This window comes from Culex pipiens, chromosome 3 (assembly GCF_016801865.2).
Source record: "Culex pipiens pallens isolate TS chromosome 3, TS_CPP_V2, whole genome shotgun sequence".
Taxonomy (NCBI): Eukaryota; Metazoa; Arthropoda; class Insecta; order Diptera; family Culicidae; genus Culex; species Culex pipiens.
Genome location: NC_068939.1, coordinates 159,278,215 through 159,294,303, shown reverse-complemented (window position 1 = coordinate 159,294,303; position 16,089 = coordinate 159,278,215). Strand labels below are relative to the sequence as shown.

The window sequence follows — 16,089 nt, the reverse complement described above, 5'->3', positions numbered from 1 at the left end:
AACAATGAACTTCATTTTCGAATTTTGGTATTTTTTTACCGAATTCGGTAATTTTCGGTTTACCAAACTGTTCAGCAGTTGAAAATTCGGTAAAAAAATCTAAGTGTGTGCATCTTAAAAACGGTGCACTTTATGGAAAAAAAATTTAAAGTACTTTTCGATTGCTTAATTGATTTAGCATTAAAAAATACAGATTTTTCCAACTACTATTTTTCCAAAAATAAAAAAACAAAAATAAACAAAAACAATAACTTGGTGGCAAAATTTCTGTTCATTTTTTTTTATGATTCAAAAGTTGCGGGTTTTTGTCCCCTTAAACATAACAAAAAAGTAAAATTAAAAAAAATAGGTTTTTCTAAATAGTCCTCATCATTATCTACAAGTTTGCACAAGACTCAACCCGATAAGGAAATTCCTTCAAAAGATTTTCGAATATTTTCGTAACATTTTTGCATGGACAGCTGCCAAAATTGAAGGGAGCCTTGTACGGGTGAACCAACGACACAAAACTGCTTCTTTGGTCATAGGGAAGGCCCCCAAGAATTTTGAACAAAATCAACAAATGCAAAAAATAAAATTGTGCGAAATCAGATGAATTCGTAGAAAGTTGCTCATTACACACCAAGATTTTTTTTTACCTAATTCGGTATTTGAAAAATCGGTGAAGTTTACATCGGCAAACCATCTGTCAAAATGAACAAAATTTTACAGAGAATCAGTAGTAAGATGAACAATAATGAACTTCATTACCGAATTTCGGTAAAATTTTATAAAATTTTGTAGTTTTAAGTTTACCGAACCTTTCAGCAATTGAAAAATCGGTAACATTTACCGAACTGGGTAAAAATATCTTAGTCTGTAGTATTTAAATATTCATTATTTCTATTAAATATTTAGATTTGATTGGTATGAAAAACTCGAATTATTAAGCCCCATTTTTTCAATTCAATTCAATTCATTTTATTTATCGAAATAACAATTTTAAAACTTGTGTGAATAACTGGTTCATAGTGATTTTGTGTTCCTTGCAACTATTTCCTTTTCAATAACAGCTTGGTAACAGAAGGTGCAATTAAACAAAAACTAGGAAAAATTTAGCCAAAAAACCTAGTGAGATCGAAACTTAAGTCCCATTTAAGGAGACCGCTACACACTAAGTTTGTTTTATCGAATTCGGTAAAGTTTAACCGATTTCATAACAATTTTTTGATGAAATTTACCAAAATTTTAAGTTTGGAAGTAATGTTCGCCTCACAAGCAATTTTCGATCCATTTTTGTTCATTTTGACAGATGGTTTAAAGTTTTTAAATTTATCGATTTTTCATCTACTAAATTCGGTCAAAAAATATAAGTGAGTAAATGTAAACAAAGAATACTGAAATAATGCAGACCTAACCTCTAATGCCCAAACTCATATTTCTGATTTTTTAAAATTTTTCTGTGTTGAAACACTTAGTTTTTTCAAACAGTGTTCAGTAAAATTTTACCGATTTCTCAACTGCTGAACAATACTTTAACTTAAATTTGGAGCAGGTAAGCAGGAGGTTAATTTGAGCAACTTTTGTTTTACAAAACTTTTTACTTCCCTTGTTTGACGGTTCTCTTTTTTTAATTTTGTTTTTTTATTTGCTCGTATTTTGTTGATGTTTTGTACAGTGTTGTTTATCGAATTCGGTAAAGTTTAACCGATTTCATAACCATTTTTTGATGAAATTTACCAAAATTTTAAGTTTGGAAGTAATGTTCGCCTCACAAGCAATTTTCGATCCATTTTTGTTCATTTTGACAGATGGTTTAAAGTTTTTAAATTTATCGATTTTTCATCTACTAAATTCGGTCAAAAAATATAAGTGAGTAAATGTAAACAAAGAATACTGAAATAATGCAGACCTAACCTCTAATGCCCAAACTCATATTTCTGATTTTTTAAAATTTTTCTGTGTTGAAACACTTAGTTTTTTCAAACAGTGTTCAGTAAAATTTTACCGATTTCTCAACTGCTGAACAATACTTTAACTTAAATTTGGAGCAGGTAAGCAGGAGGTTAATTTGAGCAACTTTTGTTTTACAAAACTTTTTACTTCCCTTGTTTGACGGTTCTCTTTTTTTAATTTTGTTTTTTTATTTGCTCGTATTTTGTTGATGTTTTGTACAGTGTCATCCAGTGTTACCAAATTGAGGTGATTTTTATGTTGCCAAAAGAGAGATGTCGCCAAAATCGGGAAAGCATTAGTGCGTCATCCAAAAATGGCTAAAAATACCTAAACAATGTGGGTAACCTGTCAGACATACGAGAATTTCCCCTACTTGCAAATATGGTTTCAATACAGGATTTGTGAACTGTGATTTTTTTCAAACCTGATAAAAGAAAAAAATAATTATGTCAGAATTTTTCTGATTTTACGACTAAGACATGAATGTTAAAAAACAGATGTATAGGATATAGACAAGGATTGAAATTTTTAAATAAATAAAACTAAACAAGTGAATCCAAATTTCTAGTGACGACAAAGGGTTAGTTTTCTTCTCAAACTTGTGACGCCGAAGGCATCTCCGACAGCGCGCATCGTTCAATTCCTCAACCCACAGTCCTTCAAAAGTGCCCAATTTCCGCGAACAAGCGTAACTCTTCCGACCGGAAAACCCGAACACCAACAATATTTACCTTTCAACTTTTCAAGAGAACGACGCGGAAGCTGTAGCCTACCGTGAAGTCCGCCAGATACGTGTAATGTGATAGGACTACAAACCAATCAGTTTTGCAATCAGGCGGTGACGGCTGGGAGGAGGAAGGATTCTCTAACCCAGGAATAAGATGAATCAAATGCTGGCTGGTTGATTGGGGGGGTTGAGGGACATGAATATTTCACAGGAGGGAAATATTTCGGCTTGTTGGATTGCCGAAAGATAATGCTAGTTACAAGATTGTTTATTCATGAGGTCGTTTACACAACACCTTTTTTTTGGAACAAATCAAAATCACTTTCAAAGTAGTGTTGACTCGGAATTCAACAAATATTGATAAATACAACACTTTAAACAAAATTTAACACTCATTGCTTGCCAACTCGCAGTCGGCAACACCAAGAAACTTGGCAATCTCAACATACAATCCGTACAGCAGCACTGCGGTGGGATGATCTGGGCCAGATTCAGCCTCTCCCTTAACAACCATCGTCGTCCGTCGAAATTTGTTCTCGCTGGGACCGCCAACCCGCTGAACTTTGCACTTCCAAAGCCAAACGGACACCTTCATCGTCTGCCAGGCATCCTGAGTAACGATATCGGGATCAACCACCAGGGCCTGCTCATCGCCGTTGAGTTCCGGAGATGCCTCACGGTAGCTGTCTTCCCGACTCAACTGGATAAAGCCTCGGCCATAGAAGGGGGTGGAACTGTCAATCTCTTCCCGCTGTCGAAATCCACTGCTGCCGTGAATCAGATGAGCCAAAAACATGGCAGCTTCGTTGAGGTCCTGAACTACCGAACTAACCCCAATCGCGACGATCGCGGCCAGGTATGCACTGACTTCAGGATAACCACAAAATTTGAGTACATCATTGACTTTTGCCCCTATGATGAGCATCGATGTGTGTCCGACGTAGTTCGAAGATTTGCTAGAACTGCCCCAGATCGTGATATCAAGGAGTACTTTATATACCGCGAGAATGAAAAACGTTGTGGCAAATTTTCCCAAAAAAATTTTCCCGAAAAAAAAACAAATTGTTCCGTGGAAATGGCCTTACTCATTTTCATCTAGTGGAAAAACCGCACACCGCTCAGAGGCGAAGAGTGATCGTTGACAGTCGTGTTTGCACGCGTTTCTTCCCATTTTTACCGTTAACTCGCGAGGAAGATTACGACGTAATTTGCGCAGCGAAATTTGATTGTTGAAATTTTCTTGGTAGCGCGAAAGGTTTGCTGATATTGTTGATTTTGATTGGACTTTTTTTTTAAAGATTTTTTTTTTTGTTATTCTCCTCCAACTCACACGAAAACGAAAAAAGTTGCCCCAACTAAGGGGGCAAAGTTTCACGATAATCGCAAAGGGGCAATGTTTATGTCCAACGGTTTTTCCTGGAAAAAATGTCATAATAAACTAAATTTCTATTCGCGCGAAGAAATAAAAAATCGCTTTGAACTTGATTGAAATTCTTGTTGTACATCAAACAATTTTAACAATTTCAAAATATGTATTATTTAAGGTATATTTTATAATTTTGTCTTCAAGGATTTATATTTTTTTCAACTTTTTTTTGCGATATTTTTGAAGATCAAAAGCATTTTTTGTGTTCTAAATACATATTCAGCAATTCCATTTGAAAAGAGCCTAAACCGAAAAAAAAGTTCTCCGATCGGGCTCAAAATTTTTCTGGGGGTTCCTTGGCCAAAATAATTAGACCCGTATTTTTTTGTTTGGCCATTAGGGTGACCTACATCGTGCTAGGGTGGTTCTAAAAATGGCAATTTTCGTCATTTTTCGCAAAAACCACTTTTTTCGAAAAATCATACCTCCGCGCCATTTCATCCGATTTTAGCTGTCTTAGACGCAAAAGAAGGATGATGAGTTTGGCTATTTGGAAAAAATAGTAAGAAGTTCCAAAAATCTAGCTTAACTATTGAAAAAGTCGTATGAAAACTTAAAATGGCGTTTTGACCGTGTCTGGACCAAAGAGCCTATGTCTGAAAATATTTTTATCGGATTCCTCGGAAAATTTCACATAACATATCAAAAAATTGGCGATGTCGAACCGTACGTTTCTGAGATATGATTTTTTGAAAATAAAAACTGCGTGTTTTGACGCGCCGCGCGCAAAAACAGGAAAATGACGAAATCGGCAATAAATCAACTTTTTTCACTAAAACTGCGATAACTTAAAAATTTCAGCGATGACCGATCGGAGAACTTTTTTTTCGGTTTAGGCTCTTTTCAAATGGAATTGCTGTATTAAAATATTAACCGGAGCGTTCGGTACGGTATGTCCACGCATCCTTCCTCCCCTGTAGATTCTGTGAAATGTGATCTCAGAATCCTCTCTGCGGTAAACACAACGTAGTAGGGCTGGCCGCTTTAGTTTTTGTAATACATTTTCGGGTGCTTTCGCATGTACTGCACACGGTGTATTTTTTCGAGACCTCAATGATAAAAAATTCGGTATGTCTGATATTTGGCACCGTGAAAGAAGGGCTCTTTCCCGACATTTTGCGGGGTCCAGCGAAATATTTCGTCGGGGAGTCTAGAACAACTTTTTTTTTTGAAGATTATTTTTCGATTTTATGGGATATTTGCTCAATAAAATCACAGAAAATCGGTGCATTCATGTTTTTATCACTCAAATTTCTTATGAATATGCCTTGGGGATTCTAACCAACTATATTTGACCCATATTTGACCTCCAATAAAAAAAATCGAACCAAATTTACCAGATTTCTAGCTTTCTTTGAAATAACCCCAAAATCCAAGCTGGAAACCCCGATACGACCGAAAGTAAATCTTTTCTTTGTACAATTTGTCATGAAATAACAGCAACATATTGCCCGGATACAAATTTGAGCATTAAACAATGCAAAACATAGATTATTTATTTAATAAGCTGTTTATTACCCAATAGGCTCCAAAAATTATTTTTTCAATCCTCGGCCACATTACACCATTACATTTTTAAACATTTTAGAATCAATCACATTGTAGAAAACAGTTTTCTGAACAAGTTCCATAAAAAAGTATCACTTTTGGTTCAATATAAGCAGAGATGTGCCCAATTTCCTGAAATAAATAGAGCCTTTCTCCAAAATTTCTTAATTTAATTACCTTTCACACGATGGGCTTTGCCTACTGAGATTTGTAATGAATGCTATAGAATAAATTCATTAATTTCGTCAAAACTTGTTATAATTTTTACGTTTTAATAACATATTATCATCATAAAAAATATCTTAGTAGGCAGTGTGAAAGGTAATTAAATTAAGAAATTTTGGAGAAAGGCACTATTTATTTCAGGTAATTGGGCATATCTCTGCTTATATTGAACCAAAAGTGATACTTTTTTATGGAACTTGTTCAGAAACTGTTTTCTACAATGTGATTGATTCTAAAATGTTTAAAAATGTAATGGTGTTATGTGGCCGAGGATTGAAAAAATAATTTTCGGAACCTATTGGGTAATAAACAGCTTATTAAATAACTAATCTATGTTTTGCATTCATTAATGCTAAAATTCGTATCTGGGCAATGTGTTGCTGTTATTTCATGACAAATTGTACAAAGAAAAGATTTACTTTCGGTCGTATCGGGGTTTCCAGCTTGGATTTTGGGGTTATTTCAAAGAAAGCTCTGGTAAATTTGGTTCGATTTTTTTTTTACTGGAGGTCAAATATTGGTCAAATATAGTTGGTTAGAATCCCCAAGGCATATTCATAAGAAGTTTGAATGATATCAACATGAATGCACCGATTTTCTGTGACTTTTTTGAACAAATATCCCATAAAATCGAAAAAAAAATCTTCAAAAAAAAAAGTTGCACTAGACCCCCCGACGAAATATTTCGGTATATACCGCAAAATGTCGGGAAAGAGCCCTTCTTTCACGGTGCCAAATATCAGACATACCGAATTTTTTATCATTAGTTTGTTCTAAAAAATACACCGTGTGCACTTATAAATAATGACAAGAAAAGTGCTTAGCCGTAATCATAAAACTTTCCAGCATGCTTTTTTTGCACTGGCTGACTTTGTGTTATATTAGATATTCTAAATAAACATTTTAATATTATTAAAAAGAAAAAAACATGTTTTAATTTCGTTACTTTTTAAATTATTTTTTTTTATTTTACTGGAAAAAGATAGTAATTTGGAATGAAGCTTTATCTATTTATTTTAACTACCAATTATAGAAAATAGAAGGTTTTGTAATAAAAAATGCAACCACAAGCATAAAGAATTTAAATTTCAAATATTTACTGCAAAGAAAACTATTATCATACTGAAGTAGAAATTATTTTTTCCAACTATTCAGCAATGTGACCGAATAAAACAGAACAATAACTTTTCGATGATCATAACTTGACGCCTCTGTGCTCTCTTGTACTAGGCTTGCTGGTTTCACTATCTAGTTAGCATAAGAGAGCACAGAAGCATCGAATTGATGAGCTTGTACTCTATTTACAGAATGGAATCAGACAGATATTCAAAATAGATTTTTATTAATTAAAATATTTTGAATTATTTTTGGCTTTGCTTTTCAAAAACTTCGTAATAGTAAACTTGAAAAAACTAATTTATTTTTATTTTGATGATCTCAATCAAAAATAAATCAAATTCCAAATTACCTAAAAATGTTTTGAAGAACTGTGAAAATCCATGCCGTAGCAATCAAACAATATTATTTTTTTAATTAATTAAATAGCTTTTCACACTCAAATAGATTTAATTAGTAGAAGGAACCGGAATTTCAAGTAAAGCACACAAAACAAATTGAGTATGATTGTCTAAAAAAGAACAAAACATCAATCAATAATTTAAGGGCTGGAACATATTTTTTAAAGTATGCTTGAAATCCCAGACAATCCCCTATTTTTTACGAAAAATTGCAGATTATTGACATATTGCCGATTTTTTTGTGGATTTGGGCAAACTCTTGACTTTTGCGATTTCCCGACTTGACTCTTCCGATTTTTTATGTGTTATCACATTTTATTCTATGACGTAACTTCATAAACTTTAAATACGCCTTTAGACGGACTTCGAATTAAAAAAAATCGCCAAAAATTCATTTTTCAACCAAATTTTGATCTTTAAAAAGCATTGGAAAGAAGAACTCTTGAAATTTTAGAAAATGTATGGGTTGGAAGTTTTACTTGTTTTATGTGACTTTGCCAATGTTTTTAAAAATGTATTTTTTTTTTGGGTCAACTTTGGCTGTGTTTTTTACTAACATTTCCTATACTTTAAGAAAAAAGAAGTATGCTGTAATTTTTCTAGTGCCCCAGACTATGCCTCTACGCATTTATTACAATTTAAATGATAATGGTGCCATTTTATAGAAGAAAATGTGAAAAACATGCAAAAAATTTAAAAAGTTACTGTAAAAACATGAAAACATTAAATACGCAAAATGTAATGATAGGAGGTGGTAGAGTAGGCCAAATACTACCAAAAACAAACATAAACTAAGCAAGTTAAATGCAGATTAAAATACTAAAAATTAAACAACAAAAACATAAAACAAGAGAAGTAAAGTTTTTCGTAGAACAAAAGTTGCTCAAAATGACCTTGGAAGGGGGAACGGGAAAAATAAAAAAAATCGAAAAAAAATTTGGGCAGTAGAGGGTTAATGTTTCTCGACAATTTTTTGATAATTAATATGCTTTAGGAAGAAAGTTTTATTTCAAATAATTTTCTTTATTGAGCATCAATTTCCTTACTTCTTGATTGAAAAAAGATTTTGCAACCTATAAAACTATACATTTTCAGTTTATTCAAACTACGTCAACTTAGTACTGATTGATGGCAACGTTGTTGATTCCCCACGCGCTGGCAATAGCTCGGTAGTGCTTGTACCGTTTGACTGCCGACGGATGGCTCGAGCTGGACTCAATCCCTCCGTTGATGGCCTTGGTCGTAAGACCAAAGTTGTTCTGACTTGGCCCATTTTCAGGGCGGACCTTATGCTGCCAAAACCACACCGACACATCCATCGAAGTTTTGTCGTCGCGACTCACCAGACCGGGATCACTCATGAGCCGCTTATCGCCGTACAAATCTTGAGACGCATCCTTGTAGTTGTAGTCGTGGGTCAGCTGAATAAAGCCACGGCCGTAGTACGGTCTATATTTCTGATTAGCTCCATCCTGCTCCTCCCTGAACTGAAATCCGCCACTCTCGTGGATCAGCTGCGCCGTAAACATGGCCGCCTCGTTTCGGTCCGATCCGGTGGCTCGATTCACGCCACTGGCGATGATTCCGGCCAGATCACCACCCACCGAAGAATATCCGCACGCCTCGAGAGCTCGGTTCACATCCGACGAACTGGCCATGATTGCTAATCTTATCGTGCCAACGGTTCGCTACGAACTGGTTCATCTAGGTGCGAACTCTGTGTTTTTATTTCAACCTAATGATTCATCATTATTCTAGCGAAGAAATTACAAAAAAAAATCAGCTCGACCGCGCCACCAAACGTGTTAAAACGCGTGAAAAACGGAATCAGACTGTTGCACTTTGTGTGGGGTGTTTATTTACATTAAATCGTATGAGTTTTGCTGTATGCAATTCTGGGAAAGATTACAACCCAAAACAGAGCCAGATCAGCATTATCAAAATCAAAATTCCACGAACTTTAATCAATTCACATAATATGGCAAGCTCACTTGATGAATGTCTGATAAAAACACCCCGTTTTCCCAGAAAAACTTTGCGTATGGCAAATTTTTGAACATAAATCGTCAATACATCATACATCATAATTCATCATGAACTATTTTGATGCATCTTTTGGAAGTTATAGATAGACGAATTCACAGGCAAATGCAACAATTTGATGTTACCCCTTAATTCAACTCATTACATGATTTTTTCAAGGTTCACGAAGTTTGTGAGATTTGTTGGCAAAGTTTAATAATGTTTGCGTGACTATACACTTAGGGTGACAAGAAAAATTATAAATATTTGAAAACCTCATGGGATACCCCCTGACTCGATTCTTTAATATGTAACTGTGCCAATTTTGAGCCAAATCGGTAAAGGTTTAAGGGTCGCTTTTTATCGTTGAATTATATGGGGAAAATCGCGAAATTTTATGAGGAAAAACATCGCTTCAGAAATTTGGCAGCAGGTGGCGCAGGTCACGCCCAAAATTGCCCAAGTGTGAGATTCTTGTAGGAAATTAAATTTCCTTCAACTTTGTCGAAGGCTGCAAGAAGATCCGAATTCATACTGATGAGTTATTAGCAATGCGATGAAAAGAAATCAGCTTATATACTTGAAAGTATATAAAGGGTATAAAGAAAAAATATAAGAAAATACTTTTTACTGAAAAATCACTAAAAATCAGGACCAACTCGGATCGTTTTGCACTCTTCGGCAAAGTTGTTGATAATTGAATTTCCTACAAGAATCACATACTTGGGTAATTTTGGGCGAGAACTGCGTCACCTGGCAGAAAAATACTTCAACGATAAAAAGCGAGCTTAAACTTTAACCGATTTTGATCAAAATTGACACAGATACTTTTTTTTACTGGAAAATACTAAAATATTTTTGAATAAACCTTTAAAACTTTAAACTAAACGTGATACTCGGTTGGCATCCTGCAAGCTACTTCTCCTTGTTAAATTGAAAAAAGACTCGGGGTTGACAACTAAGGCTGGTACAATAGAGCGTCCAATTTCCCGGGGTTACACATTTCCCGGGAAACGGGAAATTTTCAACAAATTTCCCGAGAAATCCCGGGAATTCCCGGGAAATTTGAAATTTATTGAAAATTATCCTGATTCAGTATCTGATTGATATTTTGTATTTTAAAAGTATAGGACAGCACCTTAAATTGACAAAATGAGAGTGAGGAATAACTGATGGCTTATCTGCTTGCAAAAAATCATACCTACAACCTCAAAAAAAAAAATTCTGTCTTTCAAATCGTGTAATAAATCAAAACTGATTGCATGTTTTTGTTGAAAAGTTATATTTCTTAAATCAAAGTGTTTAAACAGTTAGTTAAATAAATCCATGTTCCAAAACCTGCTTTGAAATTTGGTTTGAGTTAATATGATTAAGTTTAACATTGACACATATAGTCAAAATGAAAAAAAAAAATCATGCGGAAATTATCTTTTTATGACAAGTATCTTCTACTGGTTTCAGCTCAGCTTTTAAAAAAATGAAGAGAGTTTTAATTATGTTTGCATTCTTTGGGTACATATAATAGGGGTAGGCGTGGCTGAATGGTTACGCTGTTCGCTTTGTAAGCGGAAGGTTCTGGGTTCGATTCCCATCTGCCCCTATCGAGAAATTATGGAAAGAAGGAATAATTATGAACGAAAAATTCATTAGCTCGCGGCGGGGTTCAATCCCCCGTCCTTTGGGTCAGCAGACAAAAATGCTAACCACCAGACCATCGAGGCTTAGTTGACTAGAAGGATTAAGAATGCTATAAGAATCCAAGAAACTTGATTGGAATCTGTGTGACCTAAGAACAGGAAAATGCAATATTGAATGCAAGTTGAATTCAAGGACACTGGTTGCATAATTGTTAGGCGAATATTGAACTTTCAACACGACCAGAATTCACCACAAAAAGCTTGGTGAACCGAATTGGAAAGCTTCAAAAAATGAATCCAAGAACATACGAAGAATTAAGGACTATAAATAGATTTGACCGGCCGCATCACTTACCACGGTGAATCCTGGCTTCACACCCATCTTACTAACACACTCAAACCTCACGTGATACTTTGTCGAAGACGCAGCTGATTTAGCGGTCTTCATCACTCAAGTATCGGACTAAAATTCCTATCCACTTCCCCCGTGTCTTACCACTGGTCGTGGCCGGCGCTGTGATTGGCTAGCATGATAGGGACATTTGAAAGTTGCGAAGTGGTGATGATTGGTTCCTACTCTTCATCTGTGGTCCACGGAGCAATTCTTGGAGGTCCTGGTCAATAACAGAGTAGCAACTACGGGTAGACACCAATGCTATGCTATGCTATGCTATGCATTCTTTGGGTACATATAATACGAACTAGTTATTTTTTTATGATTTTTAATTTATGGTATGATTGTAAATGTGTCAAATACTATTAAACAAATTGAACTAATTATTCATCTACAACCTTCTTTGAATTATTGAATGATACCAATTCAATTTTCATTCAATTTGGTCTTGTTAAACAAAACGTTAAAAAAACTAAATTTTGATCATCGCGGGAAGAGATAAGTAACATTTTCAAATGACACAACACCAATTGTCTTTAAAATGTTTACCGAAATTCTAATGGTTTTTTTTATCCTGCAATTTCGTAAATATTGTTGCCCAACAAATGTGCAATATTTATTTCCAGTTTTGAATGATTCAGAAACATATACTATCTTAAATACTCCTTGACATGATATTTTCAGACGAGCTGATTAGTTCAATATGAAAAGTAAATTGAATTGCATGAAATCAGACTAAGTTCTATCATTTTTTCTGTGCATTTTCAAAACACCGGTGTCAAAAAGATAAGAAAATGCATTCTTCCGCTTGACTTTCGGGAATTCCCGGGAAATATACAAATATCCCGAGAAACGGGAAAAAAAAATTTCGGCCCCCCGCCTTCAAAGTTGTCCCAAAAAATCAGGGGGGCAAAAAAATATTTTTTCAAAAACATATTTTTTTTATGGAAATTAACTTTCAATCAGCTGAAATCAATTAAAAATGCATTCCCTGGCGTTTAGAATAATTTTCAGCATGTTTGGGTTGATTTAAAACCATTTAAATTTTTGAAAATTTTCGATGTTTAGTATCGCAAAAAAAAAATGTTTCGTTAAAATTTTTATTTTCGTCAAATCTTACATTTTTTGAAAAAAAAAAAAGATTGCAAAACAACTGAACTAGTGTAAAATGCATTTTAAAACACTTTTTGCATTCAAATGTTGAAAATATGGCTTGTTATTTCTATTTTTATTTTATTTATTTTGTTTGCACCCCCTCGAGCCCTGGGCAGCGAACAACTTTAGATGTACAGATGTACACTGATTTTCCAAAAACTGAGCGAAAATTCGATTTTTGAAAGTCAGGATGGTTTTGACAACCTCCCCCCCCCCCTTCCCCCCCCCCCCCCGGTCATCAAATTTTTTGGAGACGATCGTTGATGCTTAAGTTTGCATCGGCCTAACAACACGGAAAAAAGTGTGCGAGAAATCATGAATTTCGAGAAATCAAAACTTCGCGAATAATTTTATTCATGATTTCGAGATACCTATTATGATTTCATGAATTTTATTAATGAAATCATGAATAGAAATTCATGAATTTTATTCATGGTTGAAATAGTTTTACGACTATTCGTGAATATTCCTTCGTACGAAGTTCATGAATATTCGTTCATGAAATCATGAATATCACTATTCAAGATTTCATGACTGATTTTCATAAAGTCGTGACTAAACTTCACGAATTCATGAAAAATATTCATGATTTCACGTTTTTTATGCATGCAGAAAATTTACGACGTAAAATTTTATTCGTGAATTTGTGGATCATGCTTTTCATGATTTCATGAAAATTTCCAAGTTTTCATGAATAAAAGGCATGAATTCGTACAAAACATTCTTGAGTTTGTGAATTTTTGTTCATGTTTATGACGAGTGATTTTGATCAATCAAGAACAGTTTTGCTCGAACCGTCAAGTTTTCTTTGCTTGCCAGTGTTTCAAATTAAAAACAAAAACAATAATAAAAAGAAGAAGACGTTAAACAGGTAAATTTTTGCAGTACAAAGATGTATAATATGAATTTTTAAACGCGAAAAAGTAAAAAAAGAAAAAATATACATTTAAAAGTTCATTCAAAAAGCAAAAAAAAATCTACCATCGCAAACTTGGAGGCACAACCGGGCTAGTTTGCCAATTGCATCATCGGCTGCGCCAATCTGCTGACAACGACTCGCGTTCTCCTGATAGTGCCGTATTTGCAAAAAAAGAGAAATAAAAACAACGCCTGAGTTTGCCTTTCCAGGAATCATATATTCCATCGTCACCAAGAGTGCGCCTTTGCCACACTTATCGCTCCAGCGCTTAGTTTCTGCTACTAGGGTGTAGCTAAAATGCTTTGGTTTATTTTGCTGTCTGACCTTTTTTTTGTTGGTCAGACAAAACAATTAAGTATGCCATGTTATTGATACTTGATCCGGATCTCCGCCCAAGTTACAACCCTCTACCCTAAATTCCCTACAAATTGCACCTTCTCCAGCCGTAAACGTGCTTAGTTTCTCCCCGACCATGGCGCTGGACGAGTCGGAACTGCACCAGATCGTGAACGATTGCGGGCACGGACCGCTGGTCGGTGACCTGGCCGCGATGATCCTCCGCCAGACGAACGAGCTGACCGCGGATCGTAACGAGGCGGCCATGTTCCTGGCGCAGCTCATCCTCGAAAGCGGCGGTTTCCTGTACCGGGAGGAGATTGGCGGTGCCACGCAGCGTTACGCGCCGTACCATGGCCGTGGGTACATCCAGCTGACCTGGGAGCCGAACTACCGGGCGGCCTCGCTGGACCTGTTCGGGGACGAGCGGTTGGTTCGCGATCCGGACGCGGTTTCGCGGAATCCGGACCTGTCGATGCAGGTATCGGTTTGGTTCTGGAAGAAGCACGTGCGGCCTGGGGGAGGGCCGGCTCAGAACAAATTTGGACTGACTACGAAGGCCATCAACGGAGGACTGCCCGGGGGATCCAACAACAAGAGTTCCCGCAAGCGGTACGATTTCTACAAGAAGGCTGCGGCCGTGTTGGGCGTCCGCACGCTGGCCAGTGAAGAGTGGTGAACAGGAGTTGTTCTACGAGTTTCAAATACACTGTGACAACTTAAGAAACGATGTTTAGTACCTGTTTGTTCGAAATCCCGTAATAAAGTATGCATTTAGAGCAGGAAATCCTGAGTAGAAGTGGAAGGCGTCGACAATTGGAGTCAATGGCCTTTCAACAAACTAGTTAGGCCATTCTTCCAGTTTGAAAACCGAATGGACAGAGTCAACACTAAATACCTCCTCGTGCCATAAAGAATCGAGAGCTTTGTTTCATTAGTGCAATCACATTTCATCGGTAACACCCAGGGGGAGTGGAGTTCAAAAGTTCCTTTGGCAAACTTTGGACTTGTTCTCTGGTTCCTCTACAGCACATGTGGCAAGCGGATTGTTTTTTGTCAACACATGGCCTCCACCTCTTCTGACCAGGCCGCCTAACTGGGCAACTCTGGAAGAAACGTACTGACAAAGTGTCTGGTGTGTTTACGGAATTTATCCGGCTTCCGTACACGTTTGGAACGAACGGAACAGTGGTTTGGAAGGGATGTGTTATATGAATATCGTTATTTTAAAACATATTTGTTAAAATTAACAGAAATTCTTTTTAAGGATCTCAGTGAGAGCTCGACGATTCATGAAAATCTTTCAGTCACTGTCAGAAAATTATATTGTTTATTCGCTTGTTCATCCCTACAAACCATACCAAACGAAATCACCACCAAAGGCTACCGATTCGCATCGTTCTTCCAACGCAAATCTCACCAGAAAGTCATCAATAGACCACCAAATCGAACGTTGCTGACCCCGGTATCGAAGTCTGCCAACAATCACAATCATTCCCCCACTGTGAACACACACAATGTATAGAGCAGCTTCTTCCCCGTCCACGTCCATAGAAAAGCCCTCGAATCACCCCGGTTTCATTCGTTTTTCGAGTGGTAATCCTTCGTTCCATCAAATTTGCTTTTCAATCTGCTCAACGCACATTCGATTCACAAATCGGAAAACCGTTTTGAATAAACAGGTCAAACCCATTATCGGCCGTCCTTTCGATAGAGCGCTCGACAGAATCCAACAGCCAGCGCTCATTTGCATTAGGTCAGACTCTGTGTAGAACGTCAACGGGGTCTGTGCTTCCGAGAGAGTTGCACATCGCGAACTTTGGCTATGAGTTCTGGAGAGTTCAACCGACCGGCGCAACTTAACCCCTCAGGGTTGAAAGTTCGGAGAACTTTGATCGTAGGCAACAGCAGCAGCGCAAGGATGTGCCATAGTTTGAACTTAATTAACATTAGGGGACCGACAAACTTATCATGTCATTTGGAGATTCGACTCCGCACAAATTGGATAAAGAGCATTCCGACAAAGTGTGTGCAGTTGGAGCTGCATCTCAGTTGCATTAAGAATGGCTTGATTCGTTTAGGAGTTGAAATGGCAAAATGAAACTAAAAAAATAATAGTACAATTTATTTGAGAAATTTCCGTCCAACGGTTATTCAACCTGCAGGTAATGTATTAGATACATATAAATATAATGAAACACCAAGTCATGAACGTTTCCATGTCAAACGTCAAATTTTGCACCAATCC

At 36.3% G+C, this 16,089-nt stretch overlaps 3 protein-coding genes across 6 annotated transcripts in view; 1 reads left to right on the top strand and 2 right to left on the bottom strand.

Annotated features, from left to right (window-relative positions):
- Positions 1-16,089, bottom strand: part of LOC120413951 (actin-histidine N-methyltransferase) — a 155,306-nt gene that overhangs the window by 115,699 nt on the left and 23,518 nt on the right. The window lies entirely within an intron of this gene.
- The window catches only part of LOC120415303 (uncharacterized), a 74,966-nt gene that overhangs the window by 41,417 nt on the left and 17,460 nt on the right, over positions 1-16,089 (top strand). The gene's annotated exons all lie outside the window — the stretch shown is intronic.
- Positions 8,365-9,088, bottom strand: LOC120415360 (uncharacterized). The gene has a single exon (XM_039576855.2). The coding sequence runs from the start codon at positions 9,034-9,036 to the stop codon at positions 8,494-8,496; it is 543 nt and encodes a 180-aa protein (XP_039432789.1). The 5' UTR covers positions 9,037-9,088; the 3' UTR covers positions 8,365-8,493.

What these genes read in the sequence shown, in the direction of transcription:
- LOC120415360 (XM_039576855.2), bottom strand. Translation starts at nt 9,036, where the DNA reads ATGGCCAGTTCGTCGGATGTGAACCGAGCTCTCGAGGCGTGCGGATAT.